The sequence below is a fragment of the Eubalaena glacialis genome, chromosome 15 (assembly GCF_028564815.1).
Source record: "Eubalaena glacialis isolate mEubGla1 chromosome 15, mEubGla1.1.hap2.+ XY, whole genome shotgun sequence".
Classification (NCBI taxonomy): domain Eukaryota; kingdom Metazoa; phylum Chordata; class Mammalia; order Artiodactyla; family Balaenidae; genus Eubalaena; species Eubalaena glacialis.
Window position 1 is genome coordinate 57,714,516 of NC_083730.1, and position 24,594 is coordinate 57,739,109.

General features: G+C 37.0%; 1 protein-coding gene across 1 annotated transcript in view; it reads left to right on the forward strand.

Annotated features, from left to right (window-relative positions):
- The window catches only part of NDC80 (NDC80 kinetochore complex component), a 61,135-nt gene that overhangs the window by 34,817 nt on the left and 1,724 nt on the right, over positions 1–24,594 (forward strand). Inside the window, exons 12-16 of the mRNA XM_061169950.1 lie at positions 1,876–2,028; positions 4,924–5,013; positions 12,256–12,348; positions 12,872–13,002; positions 13,818–13,920. Coding sequence (XP_061025933.1) covers positions 1,876–2,028; positions 4,924–5,013; positions 12,256–12,348; positions 12,872–13,002; positions 13,818–13,920 — 570 coding nt within the window. The remainder of the gene's footprint in view (positions 1–1,875; positions 2,029–4,923; positions 5,014–12,255; positions 12,349–12,871; positions 13,003–13,817; positions 13,921–24,594) is intronic.

The following is a 24,594-nucleotide window of genomic DNA, read 5'->3' on the forward strand; positions in this document are numbered from 1 at the left end:
GTAATCTCTGTCCCCGTGTATTAAGGAGAAAAATATACATTTATAAGAAATAGGCTGTGGTGGTGTTCCCAAGTCTTTGAACCTAGAATTTGGTAAACCTGTGTTAGCCCTGGATTTGCCTCCACATGTTTCTGTGACCTCAGCGTGTCCTCTGACTTCTCATAGCCTCAGTTTCCTTATTTATAAAATAAAGTGTGGTTAGACTAGGTCGGGAACCTGAAATGTCACTTCAACAGTTATTAATATATCTTCTCTCTCAAGCACTGTGTGGGAAAGGGGAAGTTACGAGTCTCTGGACTTAAGCAAACTCTGTTTAACTAGCTAAATCTAGCTGTATGAATGCTATGTTTGATTTGGAGGATCAGGCTGAAAGGAGAAAGTTATCTGGGAAGTGGGTAAGCAGCGGCCTATGAGGGGCAAGAGTAGGGCCATGGACAGTAAGAAGAAAGCCTTAGGGTACTGAGTAGGAGAGATATTAAAGAATGGTAGCAGAAAGCAAAAGGCCAACATAAACATTCCACCCATTACCTTTATTTCTAGACCATGTGATTTTTATTCCACATGCCACCTCTGACTGGTAGTGTCCTTCTGGAGCTCTTTGTTGAGATAGACATTGAGGCTGCATCTAGACTCATCAGGAACGAGTGTGATGAGTTTTCACTGTCTGAATTAGCTGTGGGAAGGAGAAATGTGCCACATGTTTGCTCTCCCTGCAGTTAGGCGTGATAAAGTGCATGGGCTTGAGAAAGATGTTTTATTACAGAAATAAAATCCTAGTGAAAAAGAGAAGAAACTATCCCTGGGATCATTTACTGTAAAGACAAATAGACCTACATACTTTAGTTGTCCCTAGAGAGCTACTATAGTAGTTGAAATGATTTCCTGACTTATTAGCAAGGAATCTTAAATTTAACATATAAGTACTATTGCTTTTGAGAGCTGATAAATTTTTGGAAATTGCAAATTATTTAATCAGATTCCAATAGGTACTTTTGCCATTTCATTCTTTCAAAGTATTCAATTTTATGGGTGGATAACAGCAATGAGAAACTAAGTATGTATTAAATGGAGGAAGCAGTATGAAAATAAATTGCCTAGACTCTGCAAATTCATTTATTTAATCAAAAACTAGGTAGTGTATGCCAAGTACTGTTCTCGGTGTTGGGGATGCAACTGCTTTCATGGCGCATACTTTCAAGTAATGGAGATGAATAAATAAATAATATATGTCAGGTAGTAATAAGTGCTATGAAGAAGAGTAAAGTAAGAGGGTAGAGAAATTGGGGGTGTTATATTAGAGGGAAAGCCTTTCTGATGATGTAATTTGAACAGAGCCCTGAACAAAGGGAAGGAGACCAGGAAACGTGGAACATATTAGTAAAATATTTTTATCAAAACAGTTGAAATAATATTTTGAGACTTAAGTGACTACATTTCTCTAATTTTGGATAAAGGAAATATTTTGTACATTGACAAAACTAAGTTTGTTTTCGTTTCATAATTTCTCTGGTACTTTAAAAAGTAAATTTTAATTAATACCTAAACATGGACTTTTATTCCAAACTCTTTGTCAGATAAATGGAGGAACAGTAGTATATTACTTACTAATTAATTATGGTGTTAAAACTATCCTACAATTTAATGTGAAAAAAATCTTTCATTCTTTATATTTTAAAACTGCTATTCTTACTACTAAAAATGCTAAATTATAAACTACTAAAAAAATAAATTATAAACTACTATAAAAATACTAAATTATAAACTACTAAAAAACACATAATTTTGTGTAAAACTGCCAAAAAATGCCAATTGTAAACCATATGGAATGGGGCTCTGGGTTTTTTTAATGTTTGTTTTTGTGTTCTCTTCTTACAGATTGAAACGCAATTAGCAGAGTATCATAAGTTGGCTAGAAAATTAAAACTTATCCCTAAGGGTGCTGAAAATTCCAAAGGTTATGACTTTGAAATTAAGTTTAATCCTGAAGCTGGTGCCAACTGCCTTGTCAAATACAGAGCTCAAGTTTATGTACGTAATCGTGAGTACTTCACAAGGTTTTTAAATGATATGGTTGATGTCTGGCTCATAATATTTATAAGTAAGAGTTTAAACTTTAGCATGTCCATAACTCAGGACTGAACATAGAAATACAGCACTGAAACTTTTTATCTTCTTTCCTCTTGGTAGTAGACATCTGCTCTCTATTGTACCTTACTCTCCAAATTATGAAGCCTTGTCTTCCTCTCTACATACTTTACCTATTCAACTATCCAATAAAAGATACGATTACGTATAAAGTAGATGCCAGGATTATAAAGACAAAAATGACCTGATACTTGCTCTCAAGTTGCTACTAGTCCCCTCAGGGGAGAAAGACATAAAAATAAATGCTATATACGTGCTTTATTAGAAGCCTTTACAAGGTATGGTAACAAGATCAGTTCTCAGAATTGAGAGAAAAGTCCACACAGAGTTGGTGAACCTGGAATGAAATCTTCAAAGATGAGATGTTTATGAGGGTGGTCTGTGGAAAAGTTTCAGGCACAAGGACACACATGAAGGCATGAGATATAATAGAGCACTAAGTAACACCGAGAGTCAATAATGAGAAAACTGCACATAATTTTCAAATATGGTCAAAGGTGTAATTTGGGGAAGAAAAATTTTAATTTCAACTTCTCAGTTATTCACAGATTTTAGTATTTTAGTGGCCCCCCAAAATATGTCAGTTTTCAAAATAGTTTTTAATAGAAGCATGTCAATCAAAGTCTAAAGCCATACATTTTTTTTCCCTTTAGAATCACTCATTTATCCCATAAATTATTTATTGATTACATACTACGTTCCATACCCGCTAGATGCTGGAGATAAAATACCCAGAAAGAGGAATTTGCTGGCGGTCTAGTGGTTAGGACTTGGCACTTTTACTGCTGGGCCCAGGTTCAGTCCCTGGTCAGGGAACTAAGATCCCACAAGCTGTGCAGCGTGGCCAAAAAAAAAAAAAAAAAAAAAACCTAGAAAGATACAGTTCCTACTTTCCCAGATTACAGTTTGTTGGTGGACAGACTTTGATTAAATAAAGCTAAACTCATTTTTAATAGAAAAAAATGCATCCAGTAAACATTTAATCTTTTACTGTATTGTTTCTCAAGCAATAGCTAGGTAGGTAGATAGATAGGCAGGCAGGCAGATAGAGTTTACTCACCTCCATTTTGAGTAGTTTTTCATGCTAGTTCAAGAAAACAATTTCCTGAATTAAATTGCTGTAAAAAAGATTACCTGGTTCAAAAAGAATGCATATGCTCAGAAAAGAGGGAAATGTTTTTTTTTTGCTCCCTGGAAATAGTTTTACATAATAATAGGACAATAAAAATAGAAATAGCATCAAGAAGATGCAGTCCCAACTGTTATAAGTAGTATTTGGAGAAAAGTTCTTAAAGAGATTGAAGAGGCAATTGCATCTTTCAAAAAAGAACAGCCAAAATTAAAACTCAGCAGTGACTTCAAAAGACCTACTGAAAACATAGTAATATACAGGGTTTTCTTTTGGAGTGATGAAATTATTCTAGAATGGGAGTACATTGTGAATGTACTAAATGCCACTAAGTTGTGCACTTTAAAAGAGTTAATTTTATGTTAAATTAATATTTTAACTTAATTATTTCAGTTTAACCATTATAAAATGTGAGTTTCATCTCAATTAAAAAAAGGGGAAGGAATGAAGTACTGTGTTCAAACAAAATCAGTAGAATAGAGGATAAATATAAGAAATGCAGGCAGATAAGAGCTTGTTGGTGTACATGTGGAGATGCAGGGAGAGTGGCATGCCCAGAGAGCATAGAAGCGCTGCACCTCTTCCCACATACCTTGCCCTACGCATCTCTTCCATCTGGCTGTCCCTGAGTTATATCTGGACACCCACCTTGCATTATTCACGGATCAACCCACCCCAGATCTCTCATAGTAGTATGTTGTTGGGGAGGGGGAAGTTTCCCTCTCCCAGGCAGTTTTGGCAAGCGAGCCTGGAGAAATCACCAGCTGGAAAACTGCTGCCACTGAGAGATCCTGGGACATCTGCCAAAGCAGGCAGAAAGTAAGATTTCTTGCCATGTCAGCCTCCAGGGTCTCTGACTGCAGGATCTGGTGGAAGGGAAAGTGGTAAGAGTCCCTTTTCTCTCAGTTTTGTTATAAGTCCTGCCACAAGAACTCAAGAAGGGTAGAGGGGGAATTTCCCTCTCCCTGACAGTGTCGAGATCTTCCTCGTTCCTTTTGTAGCCTCAGTCCTACATTGTGTGGCTTATTCAACCAGTCCTTGCTGATGGACATTTGCCATGTTTCAAGTCTTCTGCTATTACAACAGAGTTAGAATGAGGAGCAAAAAAATAAAGAAGAGGGACTTACCTGGCAGTCCAGTGGTTAAGACTCCATACTTCCACTGCGGGGGGCACGGGTTCAATCCAGGGAACTAAGATCCCGCATGCCATGTGGCGCAGCCAAAAGAATAAATAAGTAAAAATAAAGAAGAAATATAAGCAGATAATTGTTAAGACTAAATAATTGAAAAGGATTAAAAGAAAAATGATGCATCTAGAGAGCATAGCGTAAAAATAAAACCTACATATAAGTTGTTCTCAAGTGTACTTGAATTAAACTAAGTGTACTTATAGAGTGTTTAAATAATGGCAGTGAATTTCCAGAGTAGAGAAGCAAATCTAGAATTTTGCAATTACTCAAAACCAAAAGCAAGTTACATTCTATAGTTATAGAAATTGCATTAAAAATTTTTTTGTTTTATTTTCTTACTGATGGTGTATTAGATTAAAGATACCATGGCTTCACTTTTTTTCTCCAAAAGATGCCTCATGAGAGAAATTTTGTAATTACATATGTCATATGTAACCCACATTCCTATGTATTTTATAGGTACCGCTCAAAGAACTCTTGAACCAAACTGAAGAAGAAATTAATAAAGCTCTAAATAAGAAGATGGGGTTAGAGGATACTTTAGAACAAGTAAGTAATGAAACAGAGTCATTATAAACATAACATTTTGTGTTTTCTGATTGCTGAGGAATGAATTTTTAATAAAATATTATGAAAAATGAGAGTCAGGTATACCCTTGACCTAGAAACACTTGAAGTAACTTTTTAAGTTACTTAAACATTCTAAGCTTCACATATCATTGATGATAAAGTGATATGAAACTGAGTAAAGCTCGCTTTTTTTCTAACGGAGAATTGCCTCCTTTAACTTAAGATAATTTAGTAATATTCCTTTTTATAGTAAAAGGGAATTGAGGAGGCTACCTAAAAAGTAAGTATGTTATCATTTGCTCTTAGAAGCTAACTAACTATGATACATTGAGACTTCCATTTGCCAGATTTTTCAGGACCATAGAATTCAGGGAGATTCAACTTTAAATGCCTATAAAAGTCTAGTTCCAAAAGTAGTTTCAGAAAATTCCTGCTTCTGAGATACTTGCAACATAATATCACCAATATACCTGAGAAAGAATACTATTATATTCAATAACCTTTAGATAAACATTGTTATAGTTGATTAAGAAAAGTTTAAAAAAAATTCTCAAATGCAAACAAAAGGTATTATTTGTATAACACCAAACAGTTAAAGGAAACCCCTAGCTAATTAAACTTTTCGAGAACTATTGTGTTCTGGCTAACAAATTTCAAGATATAAAAGAAATCCTGTCTTTTTTGAGAATAGAAACGTTTATTTTCTCTCATCTGGAAATAAAATCTATGCGTTTCACAGATAACTTTTAAAATAATTTTGTATTAGAAAGAATTTTTTCACACCTCCCACAAACAGAAAATGTTGTTAGATAAGTGAAGAGTTTCATGATACTATTGTTACTATAATTTGGGGTTTCTACAAATCAGTGCGTTTTGTAACATCACAGTATGAAAAGAAGATAGGAATTCGGACTGCTTTAACAGGTGTTCTCCAGGGGTGATCGTTATTTGAGGTAAAGTCTTCCTTTAGCCTGCTTCAGTTCAGTTTCTCTCTGGTTGGAATGGGCAATAAACCTGAAGACTCTGAAAAAGGTGTGAATTTCAAGCAATAGGAGCCTCTTGACTGAAACATATTTTCAACTGACTTGAAACTTTTTTATTGATTTTTTTATTTTTTGGCTGCATTGGGTCTTCGTTGCTGTGCGCGGGCTTTCTCTAGTTGTGGCGAGCAGGGGCTACTCTTCGTTGCAGTGCGCGGGCTTCTCATTGAGGTGGCTTCTCTTGTTGAGGAGCACAGGCTCTAGGTGCATGGGCTCAGTAGTTGTGGCACATGGGCTCTAGGTGCATGGGCTTCAGTAGTTGTGGCACGTGGGCTCAGTAGTTGTGACTCGTGGGCTGTAGAGCACAGGCTCAGTAGTTGTGGCACACAGGCTTAGTTGCTCCACAGCATATGGGATCTTCCCAGACCAGGGATCCAGGGATCGAACCCGTGTCCCCTGCATTGGCAGGTGGATTCTTTTTTTAAAGTAATTTAGCCTTGTATGGCTTCCTCTTTTCTTTTTTTTTTTTTTAATTTATTTTTAAATTATTTTTGGCTGCGTTGGGTCTTCGTTGCTGCGTGTGGGCTTTCTCTAGTTGCGGCGAGTGAGGGCTACTCTTAGTTGCAGTGTGCGGGCTTCTCATTGCGGTGGCTTCTCTTGTTGCGGAGCACAGGCTCTAGGTGCATGGGCTTCGGTAGTTGTGGCACGTGGGCTCAGTAGTTGTGGCACATGGGCTTAGTTGCTCCGCGGCATGTGGGATCTTCCTGGACCAGGGCTCAAAACCGTGGCCCTTGCATTGGGAGGCGGATTCTTAACCACTGCGCCACCAGGGAAGCCTCAACAGGTGGATTCTTAAACACTGCGCCACCAGGGAAGTCCCTGACTTGAAACTTTTTAAAGGCTATAGGCAGGAAAATTTGGGGAGGGTGGGAAGGCGATTATGAAATGCCTACAATAGGCTAGGCCGCATATTAATGTTCCAAAGATAAATACAACTAAAGTTTATATGAAATAAAAACCCATTTGGAGACAAAGACCAATATATGCAATTATGCTAATCAGAGTTGCATTTTTTTTTGCAAAACTCCTTTGGGCATAGAAAAAAAATGACTTAGTAGAGGGGAACTGAAATTAAGAGGTTAAACCATAGTATTAGAGTAGAAAATGAAGAAGGGGACAGGTTTAAGAAATGTTAAGGAGGTAGGACCCAAGCATTTCGTGGCCGAATGAAAGCTAGGAGAGGGGACTTCCCTGGCGGTCCAGCGGTTAAGACTCTGTGCTTCCACTGCAAGGGGCGCAGGTTCGATCCCTGGTCAGGGAATTAACATCCCATATGCCGTGCAGCCAGGCCAAAAAGTTAAAAAAAAAAAAAAATGAAAGCTAGGAGAGAAAGAAGGATCAACAGTGACTTCCATTTTTCTGGGGTGGGCAACCTAGAGGAGGAAAACCTAGTGCTGGGAGTAGCCGGGACAGCTTGGGAGATGAGCTTGCTGTCCATTGGCCGCAGAAAACCAAAAGGAAGTTGAAGTAATAGATTCAGAACATCAAAGAGATATTGGGTCTGAAAGTACAGATTTTACGGTCTCTAGTATATATGTGATTGTTGAAGCCAGGGATGTGGGTGATATTTCTTAGGGAGAATTGTAGAAGAAAGTGGCAAAGGATTGGCCAAAGAAGGAAATTGTAGGAAAAGCACTTAGAAGAAGTAGACAGAATAGTTGAAGAATAATCAGAAGAGGATATGCTATAAAAGGCAAAGTAGGGAAGACTTTTCAAGAAAGGAGTGATCCTAACTAATCTCTTTGTGGTAAATATTTCACAGTATATACATATATCAAATCATCTTGCTGTACATCTTAAACCTATGCAATGTTATATATCAATTATATCTCAATAAAACTGGGAAAAAAAGGAGTGATCAGTGACGTCATATGCTTGAGACTAAAAACTAAAACTATCTTTTTAATTTGACAAGTAGTTTAACCAAGTTAAGATGGCATAAGGTAAAATAGCATTTGAAATAGTAAAGGTTAAACAGAAATTAATAGATTAAAATAACAAAACTAATCAATCTGATAAGTACTTTAAAATAATTGCCAAAACCATTCAAGAAAAAGCAGGAAAAAAGAAAATGAAAAATAGATACACTATAAATACGGAGGGAATTTATAAGGCTAGTGTAACCCTCATACCGCAACCTGACGAAGATTATCACAAAAGAAGAAAATTAAACCAATCATACTTAGGAATAAAGTGTAAAGTTTAAATTAAATATTAGCAATTGAAATTTGTTTAGCAAACTTTTTTAAGGGTCTGCTATACATGCCTGTACTGTAATCAGTGTTGGTGATATAATATCTGCCTTTGTGAATTCTTATTTTGTGTGGAAAGGTAGACATGAAAACAATCACTTTCATCATAATACTTTTGGAGTGTAAATACAGCATGCTGTGGATTCTTATAATACACCAAAGATAAGCACAAGGTTCTTTCTGAAGGAAGTGGTAGGTGAGCTGAGTGATGAATAACTAGAAGGAGTTGGCCAGTGGATACGTGAAAGGATACACACACATCCCTACTGCTGAAGGCCCAGAGACCAAAGAGCATGGCATGTTAAAGAATTACCATGAAAAAAAAAAAAGAATTACCATGAGTTTGAGTATCAATAGGATAGAGGAGAAGCCTGGAGAAACAAAAACCTAATTCTGAAGAGACTTACTTGTTCTTGCTTACTGGTTGAATTTTTATTCTATAGGTAGCAGGGACCATTGAAGGTTTTTAAGCAAGGGAATAAAAGCTGTATATCTTAGTAAGCTCACAGTGTTGACATTTTGAAGAACAGGTTAGGGGTACATGAGACTAGAGACACACAATTAAGAGATCTAACAGTATCCTGAGCCGTAAGGATTCAAACCAATGCTATTGCAGTGAGGATGGAGAAAAGAGATTTAAAGATTGAAACAACAGGGAATTCCCTGGTGGTCCAGTGGTTAGGACTCCTCACTCTCACTGCTGAGGGCCCGGGGTTCGATCCCTGGTCGGGGAACTAAAAATCCCACAAGCTGCACAGCGCAGCCAAAAAAAAAAATAGAAACAGCATAATTTAGTGGTCCACTGGATGTGAAGATTAAGGAAGAGTGAGAAATTAAGAATGTCCAGGTGTCCAGCTTTGGTATATGGTATTAAAGAAAAATTATTTATGACACTTGGTGGTGGTGGTAAGGCAGACTTTATTCAAGGGGGCTATTACCGTGGGGTTTTGTAGTAGTCTAGGCTCATTCCAAATACAGCAAAAAAAAGTGGGAATTCACAGCCAAGGAGCAGAGTGGGGATCAGTGGATGGAAAATTACTTAGAGGAAATATCAGGGTAAGGGGGGATTCTGGCTAAACCAACCTAACAGGTTTCTTGCTGAAGGCGGGCCAAGGTGATCAGCCATCACCTGGGGCGTGGTAGAGGATGAGGAACCTGATCAGTTATTCGGGATGGGAGATTCTGGTTAAAGTGACTTAGCAGGATTCTTGCTTAAAATTGGATAATACAGAGACAAACATGAAAGCCTGAAAGTCAGCCTAACTGAGAAGAGAGTTCAGAAGATCCTGAGTAGTTTGGTCAAAGAGAGATTCTTTGTCAGTGGTGATGTCCTAAAACCTTGATAAAGAATACAAAGAAGGTTGTAGAACAGAGAATTTCAGGCTGGGATATGCTGTTTCAGGTCTCTGGGACATCAAAGTAGAGAATGTCCAGTAAGCAGTTGGGGTTTGGAAATAATATAGATAAAGACAGATATTTTTAGCATGCATGTAATTACAGCCAGGAGATTCCCCAGGTGTGAGAATGAGAGAGAGCGCTCCTAAGTGAGCAAATGAGAATACAGCCAAGGTGAGACTACTAGGAGAACATCCACATCCAAAGTACAAGCAGAGAAAGAGAAATCTGTAAGAAATAATTAGAAGGACCTCCCAAGACTTAAAGAGGAAACCAGGAGTTTCCATGGTCTTAGAAACCAAGGAAGAAGGTTTCAGTAGGGAGTGATCAGTAACTAAAAATGTTACTCAGATTAAGTCTGAAAGGTGCGTGTTGGCTTTAGCCATAAAGATGTTCCTCATGACATTTGCAAGAGCAACTTCATGAACCAGAAGAGCCAGAAAGCATATTACTGGTGGAGTTTGAATGGTAAAAGAGGAAGATACTATAATCCGAAAAGGTAATTCTTCAGGGACTACTACAAATCTATTGCAAATGTTTGAATCTAAGGAAGGGAGATGGAACAGTAGCTGGAAAGTGGTGTGTGGGAAAGATTTTTGGTTTTTTGTGTGTAGTTTGTTTGTTTATGGGAGGGGTTTGTTTGGTTTTAATGATGAGGGGGAGTTCATGGAAAGAGGGTAAAGTTTAAAAAATTAGGAACGAAAGGCATTGATGGATTTGAGTCTGGTTGTGAAGAAATAAAAAGACAGGAGATCCAGAGAAGAGCTGGAGGGGTTACTTCTCTTCATGAAGAAAATGTGTGCTCTGCATCCTGAAACTGACTGGAAGGAAGAAGGAAAGGTCTCATGCTGGTTGGTTGGTTGATTGGAGGCAGTCTAGTGGCTTCTGTCATCTCAATTATAGAAGAAAAAAATCATCTAATTAATTAATGGTATCTTCTTTGCTTATAAGCAACTTGAGAGCTAAGAAAGAAGGGAGGGAGGGAAAGAGGGAAGGAAATTTGGAAGGAGAGGAAGGGAAGAAGGAAGGGAGGGAGGGAGGAAGCCAAATCTTAATATGTCTTAGGGATTGCAGAATTATTGGTGATTGTTATTTTCTTTAATGCTTCCCCTGTTTACCACAGTGGAAATGTGTACTTTTGTAGTCGGGAAAAAAAATGTTCAGTTAATTGATGTAACTTTAGTAAAGCTGACATGGAAAGTAGAGCTGCTCAGATAAAAGTAAACACATTTGATCAACCAGGAGGGCCTAGTGGAAGTTCTGATTATTTGGGTGTTGATTGGTCTTATTGCAGATGAGTATAATGAAACATTTTTGTTCACTTCAGAAGTAGCATATCTTTAGACTGGAAGTAAAGTTTATAGCTTCAGTAGCTCTGGTCTTTAAAATGTGAAAGACAAGTGGTATAGAAAAAGACCTTGGAGTTAGTTTTGAGTTCTGGGCGTATGCTAATTGTGTGATCCTGAGTAAACAGCATTCTTTCCAGCCCACTCTTCTCTTCTTGTAAATAAAAAAGGAATGTCCCTTACAAAGGACTTTGGATGACTGAATGAGAAGTACTATATGCAAGAAAAGAAAAGGGAAAAGAAAAGTACTATGTGCAGGTTTCTTTAATAAGTTTGGTCATTTTACCATCCTATCTTTTGCCAAATAACAGTAGTTTCACTAAAGTTTTCCCAAAACGTATATATTTTTTTAATTTATGTATGTGTAGAATCATCCTTTTAAAGAAAGATGTCAACTATTTTCTGTTTCCTGTTGGAAATATTATCATCTTGATCTAGCTGAAAAACATTCTCTATTAATTACCAGTATCAACTGGTATCAGCACTTGTCAACAGGAAATGAACTTCAGAAACACTTTTTTTCTTTTTTTTTTTAGAAGCACTTTTTTTTTTCCCAGTTTTGGTTTCAGCAGATCTTAAAGCTCAAGCTTGAACAAGATTAAATGTAGTTACTTTATTACTCTTTGGAAGAATGCATTGACTATAACCAATTAGCAAATATTATCAAACAAAATCAATATAAATAGTTCTCTTTAACATCCCAGAAAGTGAACACACAAGTGAAAGCTAGATAACTAACTCAAGTAGATAAAATCTAAATAAAGTGAGACTTCAAAACTAGAGAGCAAAACAATTTATATTTATTAAGTTAATATAAGAATATTAATTATATGTAATACTTGTATAATATATATGAGATCTTAAAAAGTACTCCCACAGCTACTAGTGGAAAAACAGATATTGGTATCTTTATTTTAGTGAGAATTAGGCCAGATTTTTTATTCCTAACTAATGCACTACTATACCACTCTGCATTTAAATATTATGTATTAAAAAACATGTCTTCTTGAAATTAACTTCTCTTTGGGAAATAATAAATTTATAGGACAAATAAAAGGTAAGAGTCCACGAGAACTAGAAGAAATAACGTGGATCAGTTAGTTGATTGATAACATAAAAGTTTTATAACTTATTAAAAAATTTTTGATGTGTAGTTATGATTTCTCAACCAAAGTTTTATTCCTCAAGTTAAATACAATGATCACCGAAAGCAGCAGAAGTGTACGAACTCTGAAAGAAGAAGTCCAAAAGCTGGATGATCTTCACCAACAAAAAGTTAAGGTAAGAACTTTGCCAGTTTGTTTACATTATCCAAAGCCATGTCATGGTTGACGGACTAGGCATCTATTCTGACATCAAACTGAAATTTTTAAGCTATATCCTATAACTTGTCTTTAGTTTAATCTTCTCATCCAAAGTTTATTTTAAGGAGTTATTTTATTTTGTTTTTCTAAAGGACTTTTTTCTGGAATTCAGCTATTTTACCATAGAACATGTTCAGTATTCCATTAATATTTTATACTTGCATTTGTGACTCAGTATATTTCCTGTAGTACAGACTTGAAATTACTGCTAAATGAATTCTGTATAGGCCTATTGAAAAGGTCACATTTATGTTTATAGTATAAAATTTCCAAAAGACCATTTTAAAAGTCTCTTACATGTAAAGCAGTAAGCATCCTGCGAATACAAATGATGGTGCAACCTGATTTTTTAAAATGCTTTACATAAATTTTTTTAAATCCTCCCAGAGTGTATAGAATGTGAATACTGAAAAAAATTAACCATGACTTTATCCTGATAGGAAGCTGAGGAAGAGGACAAAAAATGTGCCAATGAGCTGGAGTCCTTGGAGAAACACAAGCACCTGCTGGAGAGTGCAGTTAACGAGGGCCTCAGTGAAGCTATGAATGAGTTAGATGCTATTCAGCGGGAGTAAGTTCATCTCGCCAAGATTTGTAATGTTTATTTTCAGTTTAATTACTTAACATTTATATAAAACTAGGCCTAAGTTTATTTGCTTTAATTTATATTATAGAGCTATTTGGGGGAGAGGGAGTGATGAGTAGAACTTAAGCAGAACAGCTTGAGACCCTTGAGATACTTTCCCTAGATAAATACATTCTGCTACCGTTATAGCTATTGCCCCCCTACTATCTTTTCAGTCAGAAGAGGACTGAATAGTTAACCCATAGGCTCTATGTTAATTTATATTAAAATACACTTTTTTTTTTTTAAGTGTTAAGGGGCCCTCAAAAAAACTACAAAATAATCTTTCTTTGAGGTTGGAAGTATAATCCTTAAGAAAATCACACCTCTTTGTTACCTTATTTGTAGCCTAGGGACAGAAAACTCTGTTGAAGGTATCTTTGGCATATAGTCTTTGTTTTTAATTTAAATTTGAATGCCTAAGACTCCTATTTCCTCATTCATATGTATTTAAGGTCTTGTCCCTGATTAAGTTTACAATCCTTTTAGAGACTGAGGTAAACAATTTGCTCCCAAGCTTTGTATATTAAAGCATGAGGTTTTGGTGCTGTTTTGTGCTGTTGCTTGCATGACATCTTTGAAAATGTTTTTATTTCTGTTTTAATGATTGTGAACTGGACCTTTGTGAATGATACACAGGGCAAGCAGCACCTATACCAGTCACAGCCTGGTTTTATTGAATATAAAAAGAAGTGAGCTAGCTAGAACTGATATATTAGGTTTTGTCCTAGACAATTCAAACAAGAGTTTTTATCCTACAGATGCCAACTAGTTGTGCAGACCACAACTGAAGAAAGACGAAAAGTGGGAAATAACTTGCAGCGTCTTTTAGAGATGGTTGCTACACACGTAGGGTCTGTAGAGGTAAGTGTGTGAAGGTCTTTCCTACATTCTAAGAAAGCTTTTTAAAACTTTTATGTATTTCTGTTTTGTTTCTACAGAAATTAAATGATAAATTTTATTTCTATGGAAAATATGATCTAGTAAAAATTTATCAGAAGAATTTTGTATAGTAGTGTGCATTTTGTAAAGTGATCTGTTTTACATAGGTTTGCTCTACAACCCAGCAGTTCCACTCCTAGGTATCTACCCACCAAAAGGAATGAAAATATATGTCCGTACAAAGACTTGTAGACAAATGTTCATAGCAACATTATTCATAATAGCCAAAAAGTGGAAACAACCCAAATATTTATTAACTGGTGAATGATATACCCATATATTGGAATATGATTCAGCAATAAAAGGAAAGAAGCACTTATGCATGCTACAACATGAACAAACGTCAAAAACATTATGCTCAGTGAAAGATGTGAAAGTCTCTACATATTTATGACTAACTAATATAAAATGTTCCGAAAAGACAAACCCACAGAGGTGGAAAGTAGATTTGTGGTTGCCAGGAGCTGGGGTGGGAATAAGGGCAGATGGGCACAAAGATTGTGGTGAGGGTTGTGCAACTCTGTCACTTTATTAAGTTACTCTTCTTGTTGCTTAAGGTACAAGCCCAGCCCTTAATAAAAAATAATCTGTTTTATTTGCATAAACAACATATAATGGTATTTATTACATCAACAGTATAGAATGATGTTGTGCCAGGCCATATTCTACATACTGAAAACATATTAGTACGTTTAAGATTTAATTATGATTAAGATGAAAGAGCATGTGTTAATAACAAATATTTTTCCTGTTACAAAGCAAAATTCAAGTGAATAAATTTGAAGATCGAATTGGCTCTATTCAGTGATTCATGTGTCGGGCAGCAACCCATCTAGCAAATAGAAAGGAGCTCCAAGGAGTACAGAAAGGAAAAGGTTTTTAAAGGCAGAGGGGGGGTGGGACAAAAGAAGACATAAATTTAAAAAGGATTATTTCAGGCAAGGTGGCAAGGTCACCTCCCTTTGTGGGACAAAGATTCTATTAGACAGATTACCTCACTGGTGCTGACCAGGAAATTCCAGAAGGACCAGTTAAGATTACAGTCCTGGGGTAGGTTGAAACTACAATTAGGTTAGGTATCGAGTCCTAGTTTGGTGACATGGACTTAGCACGAGTGACTCCATTTGGGGCCTGTTGTTTCTTTTTAACAGTGCCTCCCTTTTGATCACACTCTCAGCTTGTCTGAGAGAGACGTGATCAAAATATAAGGCGTTAGCACCACTCTCAACTATTGTTTGCAGTTTTTGTTGATGCTTTGTGTGGTATTCATAGGTCATGATGTTCTTGCTTAATCCATGTAATATTCACAGATCCCAGCTCCAAGTTCACAATTCTTGATTTGGTCATTCTCTTTGCTTCTTTACTGATTTTCCAGTCTTAGGGAAATCATTTGCTTGTTGGTTAGCAGCTGCAAACATGCATTTAAAGCTTTTAAGAGAATGCAACGCACTGGGGAGACCATTATGATTATAATAAGCAAGATAACCCCCAGTGTTTGAAGTGCACTTTGGAGCCGTGGTCCCCAAAACCCAAACCAATCGAAACCAAATAAGTCAAAGAAAGACCCCACTGAAGGAGTCGCCCTTTTAAGCCAAGTGGCTTGCTCAGTGATCTTACGTTAACTGAGTTTCAACTTCCGCGGAAGTGGTAATCCAGATGTAGCAGGTGGCGTTGGCCACAGCACAAACAGTTCCTGGCTCAGCTAAAATATAATCAAGGACTATCCTGTTATCAAGAACAACTTCAGCCAAAGAGTCTAAGGATTTTTGTTGGGCAGCTGTTGCTTTAGCGGCAAATTCCGTAATGCTTTCTAGAGTTAGCGAGAGGTTCCTGATCATAGCCTCAATTGCAGTTACTCCTACCCAGGGAAGGTAGGGTTCTCTCAAAGGAATCAGATCCAGAGTCATGAATCCCTCCTGGTAATTCCCGTTTGAATCTGTGGCTCAGTACTGGAAATGTGACAGCCATTGAGACCAGTAAAATTTTAAGGATCTGTAGAACACACAGGCAGCTTTATTCTGGTTACCCTCGCCTTGTGTCACTTTGTATAGAGCCTGGACGCCAAATTCCCCAAGTTTGGGGTTGTTAACCAGAAATGAAGAAACAGACCAAGGATCTGTTGCATCATGAACCTATCAGAGTGTTTTGTTTTTTTAATGACCGATCCAGCAGTTTGAAATGTTACCCCCCTGAGCAGTGACCTGGGAGATACGGATAATGGCATTATCTTTTCAGGCCAATGCCAGAATAAAGGAAAGAAAGAGAAGAAAGGGTTTCATGTTTAGTTAAAGCATGAATCTTGATCCAGCATCTTGGGAGGAAGCATTCTACCTCAGTGTCAGCTGCTTCTCTTCCTATCAATTTTATTTGGAGGTCTCCAGCATTTATATAGGACCAGATGTCAGGTGGAGCCTTCTTCAGCTGTGAGATGTATATCTGAGATTCACGTCCCTGAAATTTGGCTGCCATCTGGGTAGTGAGGACGATCTGTTATAATTCTCGTCCAAGGAAATTCAAGGCATTCTTTGTTATTACTGATTCTAAATTAGAAGTGTAGGAGAAATTTGGAAATGTTAGTTTGGAGGGTTGTAGCCAGATATTTGAGGAGCTAGAAGAATTTAGGATCCAGTCCAATTTACAGATATGTGACAAAACCTCAAAGACAATTAACAGGACTGGAATCTAATATCCACAAAGGTGCAGGCATAACTTTTCTCTCTACAATTATCCCTGTTTATTTTTTCCATGGGTAATCACAGTAAAACTAATTTGTCTGCATGAAATTTGGCTTGGTTATTTACAGAAGCGCAGCAAGAATAGTGATTGACCATGTAAGTTCTTTTTAAGACTGCTTTGCTGGAACCTTGTAAGCAAGGTACCAGGTCAAGTTTTCAAGGGCCTTTATTGGCTCCATAAAGTCAAACTTAATTCCTTAAAACTGTCTCGTCCCATCTGAGTCTATGTACATCTCTGTCAAATATGACAATCCAGTTAAAGCCTTGGTAATATAGCCAATGTTTCCAGTCGTATCCTGTTACAAGAAGAACAGATTCATATTGAACTTATGCAAATAACTTAATTATATTGCCATGAAAAGAATATTTAAGAGTTTCTGAATTCTGGAGTGTTCAGGTAGGGAGAAAAAGTAAATGTTTCATCTTAGTTTACAAAGGTATACTTTACCAATTGCTGTAAGTCATAAATGGCTTAAGAGAAAAGGTTTCTTTAAATCTGGAAAAACAAAAAAATTAAGAAACCAGCAATGTTTTAAAACAAAAAGTCATAAAAATTTTAATCATCCTCCTCAGTTCATTCAGTCCCATGTCATTAATTCTTGTTCTGCTTAAATCCTATATTTCCATTAATTCTGGAAATTCTTACACAGTTCATTTTTATGATCTTAAAGTTATCAGAAACCTGTACTTCTCAAAAGTCCTTTCCATGATCTTCTTGAAGATGAAGCACTTTTGTAGGAACACTTTTACAAAAACATCTGAGGAAAACAATAAGTGTCTGAAATGACAGAAGACTTTTTTAAAATGCCCATTGTTAAAGATTTAATAAGAGTTTATTATAATGGAATTGAGAAGGAAATTTCCTTATCAAAAGGTTTTAAAATACTTGGTCAGATAGGTCACTGTGAAACAATACTTAAGCTATTTATCTAACCATAGTGACAGAGTCTTAGAAGGCAAATGCGGAAAGTTAAATAGTTGCCAAAACAAACAAACAAAACCATAGCTGTTTTAATAAGGAAGACTCAGTTTTCTTGAGTAATCAAAGAACTGATTTAAAAAACATGAAACACAGGAAATTATTTTGACAAGACACAAAATCTTTCTTTTCTTGGCAGATTGCTTAAAAGATCAAGAAAAACCTTTGAATCACTTACTAGAAGCAGACCAATAGTCCAAGAAATTTTTGTTCTTTTAACAGATGAAAGAAATTTAAGGGGGTTTTTGGGGGGTTTTTTTTTAATTATTTATTTATTTCATTTTTGGCTGCGTTGGGTCTTCGCTGCTGCGCATGGGCTTTCTCTGGTTGCAGTGAGCAGGGGCTACTCTTTGTTGTGGTGCGTGGGCTTCTCATCGCAGTGGCTTCTTTTGTTGCAGAGCACAGGCTCTAGGCGCATGGGCTTCAGTAGTTGTGGCACGCGGGCTCAGTAGTTGTGGTACATGGGCTTAGTTGCTCCACGGCATGTGGAATCTTCCTGGACCAGGGCTTGAACCCGTGTCCCCTGCATTGGCAGGCGGACTCTTAACCACTGCACCAGCAGGGAAGCCCCAGAAATTTAAGTTTTAATTTTACATAAGTACACTACTGATTTTAAAGCTTATTTCTTAAATCCTTATAATAAATTCATTCAGTCTTTCCCAGTTTGATCATGCATAAATTCCTTTCACGAGATTCCTTTTCTATAAACCTTCTACAGCTATCTTTTTATAATTACATATGTATTAGAATTTTTAACCCTTAAAAACCTTAATTGCTGGTGGAAACTAAGAAGTAAGCAATTGTGGACCCTTACACTGGTATTCTGTGGCTTGGCAAATTTATAAATGCTTGTTATAATTTCTAAAAATTCATATTTTCTCATAGTAAATTTCTCTATGTGTGGCACTGGACATGTTTACCAATAGACCCAAATATCTTTAGTTTTTCTGTAAAAGTGTTACCTCAAAATTGGGTTTGCCTCTTGGTGGGTGTCGAGCCAAAAGACACAGCCAAGCCCAAGACTGGGGGAAGGAAGGATTTATGATTACTTGCAACAAGTAAGGAGAACACCAGGGATCTTTCCCAAAGCAGTGTCTCCCCAAACAGCAAAATCGGGGAAGTTTTAAGCTAAGGGTACATACATACTCATGAAGGGGCTTGGGCAGTCCACAGAGTCCAGGCTTTACTGGCTTCAAGCCACAAGTGTCAGAAAAGGTCAACATCATCGTCCCTTAGGTTCCAGTTGATCTGGAGGTTGAGCACTTCAGGCTAATGTTCCACATTGAAACAGAACTGGAAGTCTTTACAACAGATAAAATACCTTTGCTATTGTTATTTCTCTTGTCTGATAACAATTTGTTCCTGCATTCTTTTGTTCCCTTAAGATCATTAATTACTGAGACCTGTTCAAGGGTAAGCATTGTGGCCAGGCTTAGATCACAAAATGACTTAGGCCAAAAATGGTTTCTCTTATGTCAAGAAAGCCATGCCTGATTTTCTTTCTCTGGGGACCCCCTACTTTATCTGCTTACAAAATGAAGCCAACAGTGGATAAAACTATGTTCAGTAATTAATGTTCCAGTATTTTATCCTATTTGGAAATGATCTGAATATTCAATAAGTTTAACTTAATTCATCATTTAACTTAACTTAGCAAAATTTTAAAATTTCAGGTTACCAGAAAGATTTGGGGAAACTATTTAAAAATTTCATCCAAAAACGTCATTAGAGGGGACTTCCCTGGCGGTCCAGTGGTTAAGACTCCGAGCTTCCACTGCAGGGGCATGGGTTGGATCCCTGGTCGGGGAACTAAGATCCCGCATGCCACGCGGCACAGCCAAAATAATAAATAAAAAGTAAAAAAGTAAAAGCGTCATTAGACAATGTCAGTCATCATCCTAAGTTGTTTCTCTGGCTAACAAATTTTGTAACAGAGATAGCATGAACTTATTTGATTGGTAAACCCAGGTGGGAAAATGTTTTATACTTAATGCTGATAACTCCAAGGACATGCCTCTTTTAATTAAACTAACAAATTTAAACTAGCTTTTATTTACTAAAGACTATTTAGATCATAAAGATTATGAAAAGCATTTGGGTTAATTTTTAGGAATTTTATGAATATATAACTCATATAAGGGCTTAATTTTCTTTAGGCCAATTAAATACAGCTCTTTTACAAATTATTTTGGGTAATACCATCTGAAGGTAGGAAACACCACGCATCTATGGCACATATGTAGATACACATGAACATACAGACACAGAGACCTCATAACTTCCGTACATTAAGATTTCTCATTTGCCCATGTTTGAAATGACCTTTCCCCCTTGTTTGTTTGTTTGTTTGTTTGTTTAATGACAAGAATTACCTCCCTGGGAATTCCCTGGCAGTCCAATGGTTAGTACTCCTTGCTTCCAGTGCAGGGAGCACGGGTTCCATCCCTGGTCCAGGAACTAAAATCCCGCATGCTGCGCAGCGCAGCCAAAAAAAATTTTTTTTTATTTTTTAATTAAAAAAGAATTACCTCCCTGAACTTTGTGTTTTAACATTTACATCTCAAAGGCACAAGGAAAGAATGCAACTAACAAGCCTTTTAAGATAAATAAGGGAGGTTAGGGAATTGGTAAAAAGGAACAGGTGAACTTTGAACTGCCCCTAGAGCTGCATTTCTACTTTTGCAAAGATTTGTATGATTAGGACAGTTGCTCTCAATTCCTCAAGGAATTGGGTTGCAACTTAAACGACATCAAAGGATCCACTGATAAATTCTTTAACAAGGTTTTTCTTTTTCTTTTTTTAATTGACATATAGTTGAATATGTTTCAGGTGTACAACATAGTGATTCACAATTTTTAAAGGTTGTACTCCACTTATAGTTATTATAAAATATTGGCTGTATTCCCTGTACTGTATAATATATCCTTGCAGCTTATTTAATTTATATAGAGTAGTATGTACCTCTAAATCCCCTACCCCATCTTGCCCCTCTCCCCACTGGTAACCAGTAGTTTGTTCTCTATATCTGTGAGTCTGTTTCTTTTTTTGTTAGATTCACCAGTTTGTTTTATTTTTTAGGTTCCACATATAAGTGGTATCATACAGTATTTGTCTTTTTCTGTCTGACATTTCACTAAGCATAATACCATCCAAGTCCATCCATGTTGTTGCAAATGGCAGAATTTCATTTCTTTTTATGAATGAGTAGTATTCTGTTGTGTGTGCGTGTGTGTGTGTGTGTAAATGTCTTTTTTATCCATTCATCTGTTGATGGACACTTAGGTTGTATGCATATCTTGGCTATTTTAGATAATGCTGCTACAAAAATTGGGTTGCATGTATCTTTTCAAATCAGTGTTTTTGTTTTCTTCACATATATACCCAGTAATGGAATTGCTGCATTGCAGGGTAGTTTTAGTTTTAGTTTTTTGAGGAACCTCCATACTGTTTCCACAGTAGCTGTACCAATTTTCATTCTCACCAACAGTGTTCAAGGGTTCTCTTTTCTCCACATCCTCACCAACATTTATTATTTGTGGTCTTTTTGATGATAGCCATTCTGACAGGTGTGAGATGATATCTCATTCTGGTTTTGATTTGCATTTATCTGATAATTAGTAACGTTGAGGATCTTTTCATGTGCCTGTTGGCCATCTGCATGTCTTCTTTGGAAATATGTCTATCCCAATATTCTGCCCATTTTTAAATCAGGTTTGTTTTTTTTTTTTTGAATGTTGGGTTGTATGAGCTGTTTATCTGTGTTGGGTATTAACCCCTTATTGGCCATATCATTTGGAAATATTTTCTCCCATTCAGTAGGTTGTCTTTTTGTTTTGTTAATGGTTTCCATTGCTGTGCAAAATCTTTTAAGTTTAATTGGGCCCCATTTGTTTATTTTTACTTTTGTTTTCCTTGCCTGAGAAGACAGATCCAAAAAAATATTACTAAGACCAATGTCAAAGAGTGTACTGGTTATGTTTTCTTCTAGGAGTTTTATGGTTTCCAGTCATCCATTTAGGTCTTTAATTCCATTTTGAGTTTATTTTTGTATTGAATATATGGTGTTAAAATGTTCTAATATCATTCTTTTACATGTAGCTGCCCAGTTTTCCCAGCACCACTTAATGAAGAGACCATCTTTTCTCCAGTCTATATTCTTACTTCCTTTGTCATAGATTAATTGACCATAAGTACATGGCTTTATTTCTGGGCTCTCTATCTGTTCCATTGATCTATGTGTCTGTGCTTGTGCTAGTACCATACTGTTTTGATTACTGTATCTTTGTAGTGTAATCTGATGTCAAGGAACATGATACAGCTCTGTTCTTTCTCAAGATTTTTTTTGGCTATTTGAGGTCTTTTGTGTTTCTATACAAATTTTTAAATTATTTGTTCTAGTTCTATGAAAAATGCCATTGATAGTCTAATAGGGATTGCATTGAATCTGTAGATTGCCTTGGGTAATATGGTCATTTTAACAATATTCTTCTAATCCAAGAAAATGGTATATCTTTCCAACTATTTGTGTCATCTTCAGTTTCTTTCATCAGTGTCTAATAGTTTTCTGAGTATAGGTCTTTTACCTCCTTAGGTAGGTTTATCCCTAGCTATTTTATTCTTTTTGATGCAATGGTAAATGGGATTATTTCCCAAATTTCTCTTTCTGATAGTTCATTATTAGTGTATAGAAATGCAATAGATTTCTGTATATTAATTTTGTAATTAAGAGGCATCCCCCAAAATGGTGCAAAAGATATTTTATATTCCTCTCTCTGCTGGGTACTACAGACAGAGGTCCAGGAGATCTGACTATAGTAAGAATTCTTACCCTTAGGAAGCTTCTGCCGATTTTCCCAGGATCTCATCTGCAGACTCTGAGTGGGGTTTTAAAGTATTTTCATTTCCCTTGGCTGTTCAAGGAAATAATGTAGCAGTTTACCAGAAAAATCCCTGACTTCTGTCAGCTCTAGGAGGACCCCATATGGGGGCCCTCTCTTGAAGGCAGACATGGTTGCATCTGTAGGGCCATTCACTTGGCAGACTTGTTTATGGTTTTGTAAGTCTCTTCAGAGTAGAAAGAGAGAGGATTACTAAATGAATACTCAAATAAAGGAGGATAAAGGGCAGCAGCAGGAGTTATGTCAGTCTTCTAGTCTTTTGTTTTAGGTGCCTCTTATGTCTTTTTCATTAGCCTTTTGTAACAAATCTTTCAATGAACTATTTTGCAATTTTGAAGCTTTTTGGAGGCTTTTGCATACTTTTTAAGTGCCCTTCTTAAATTATCTATCTAATTGGAACTTTCCTCGTGATGGCCACTGTACTTTCCCTGAGGGCTGGTGGCAGTTTGGTAGGACCCTGGCCACAAATGCAGTTCAGCCCACATTTCTGTCAGGCAGGCCATATTTTGGGGCTCGCAATCTGATGGTTACCAAGCCAAGTCCTCAAGACACAAAATTCCAGGTTGTCTTTAGTAAAATTTTGGCCATCTTTGTAGATATTTATAGCTTCTGAGACCATAAGCAGGTATGCCTGAAGGTAGTATACTTAACTCTTTTGATTTTAAGGATCTTATTTTTCTTTCTATTTATTTTGTTTTTTATTTGTTTGTTAAAGTTTTGAGGGGTATTTTGTTTGGGTTTTTTATTTGTTTTTGTAGGGGTTTTTTTGGGGGGGGGACAGTTCTTCCAAGATCACCATTATAAGTAGTAGCCTTTACTTAAAACAAAATTTAATTCATCTGAGGCCTCACACTGGACCCAGTCCACGTAAATCAGACCCAGTCCGATTCCAGACCCAGTTGGTTCTTAAGTTGGACCGTGTCCTACTCCAGCTGGTAACACTGACAGTTTCCAGTGTGTCACCTGGGGGGTGGGAAAAGGATTGAGCCAGCAAACCTCAACAAATGGGATTGCAGACAGGGGCTCCACATAAATGGGAACTTGGAACTGCCACTAACAGTTCCCACGTGAACAGATTCTTGGGGTAGAATCAAGGGCTGGAGTTTCCAGTCAAATAGGAAACGTGTGGAAAGCCAATTATATCTGGAGCCTTGACACAAAGAGAGCAGAGTTCAGAACTGAGAGGAACTTACCCACGGCCCTCAGAAACAGTGAGAAAGACAGTGAACCAAAGGCTTCACGGGTACCACACCTGCATTTCTCATTGTCCCTGAGACCCTATCAGAAGTTCACTTCGGATCCCGTTGCTGCAACAAAAACTGTTAGAAAAATTCAACTGAGTAAATCTGAAGATCAAATTGGCTTTATTCAGTGATTCATGTTTCGGGCAGCATCCTATCTAGCAAATAGAAAGGAGCTCCAAGGAGCTACAGAAAAGAAAAGGTTTTTAAAGGCAGGGTAGGGGGTGGCGGGGGACAAAGAAGTCATAAATTTAAAAAGGATTATTTCAGGCAAGGTGGCAAGGTCACCTCCCTTTATGGGATACAAGGTTTTTATTAGGCAGATTACTTCACTGACGCTGACCAGGAAATTCCAAAAGGACCAGTAAAGATTACATTCCTGGGGAAGGTTGAAACTGTAATTAGGTTAGGTATTAAGTCCCTTTTAGTGACATAGGCTTAGCTCAAGTGACTCCATTTAGAGCCTGTTGTTTGTTTGTTTTTTTATAAGTTTTTTTAATATATTTATGGACTTTTTATTTATTGATTTATTTATTTTTGGCTGTGTTGGGTCTTCGTTGCTGTGCGGGCTTTCTCTAGTTGTGGTGAGCAGGGGCTACTCTTCATTGCGGGGCACGGGCTTCTCGTTGCAGTGGCTTCTCTTGTTGCGGAGCACAGGCTCAGTATTCATGGTGCACAGGCTTAGTTGCTCCGCAGCACGTGGGATCTTCCCGGACCAGGGAATGAACCTGTGTCCCCTGCA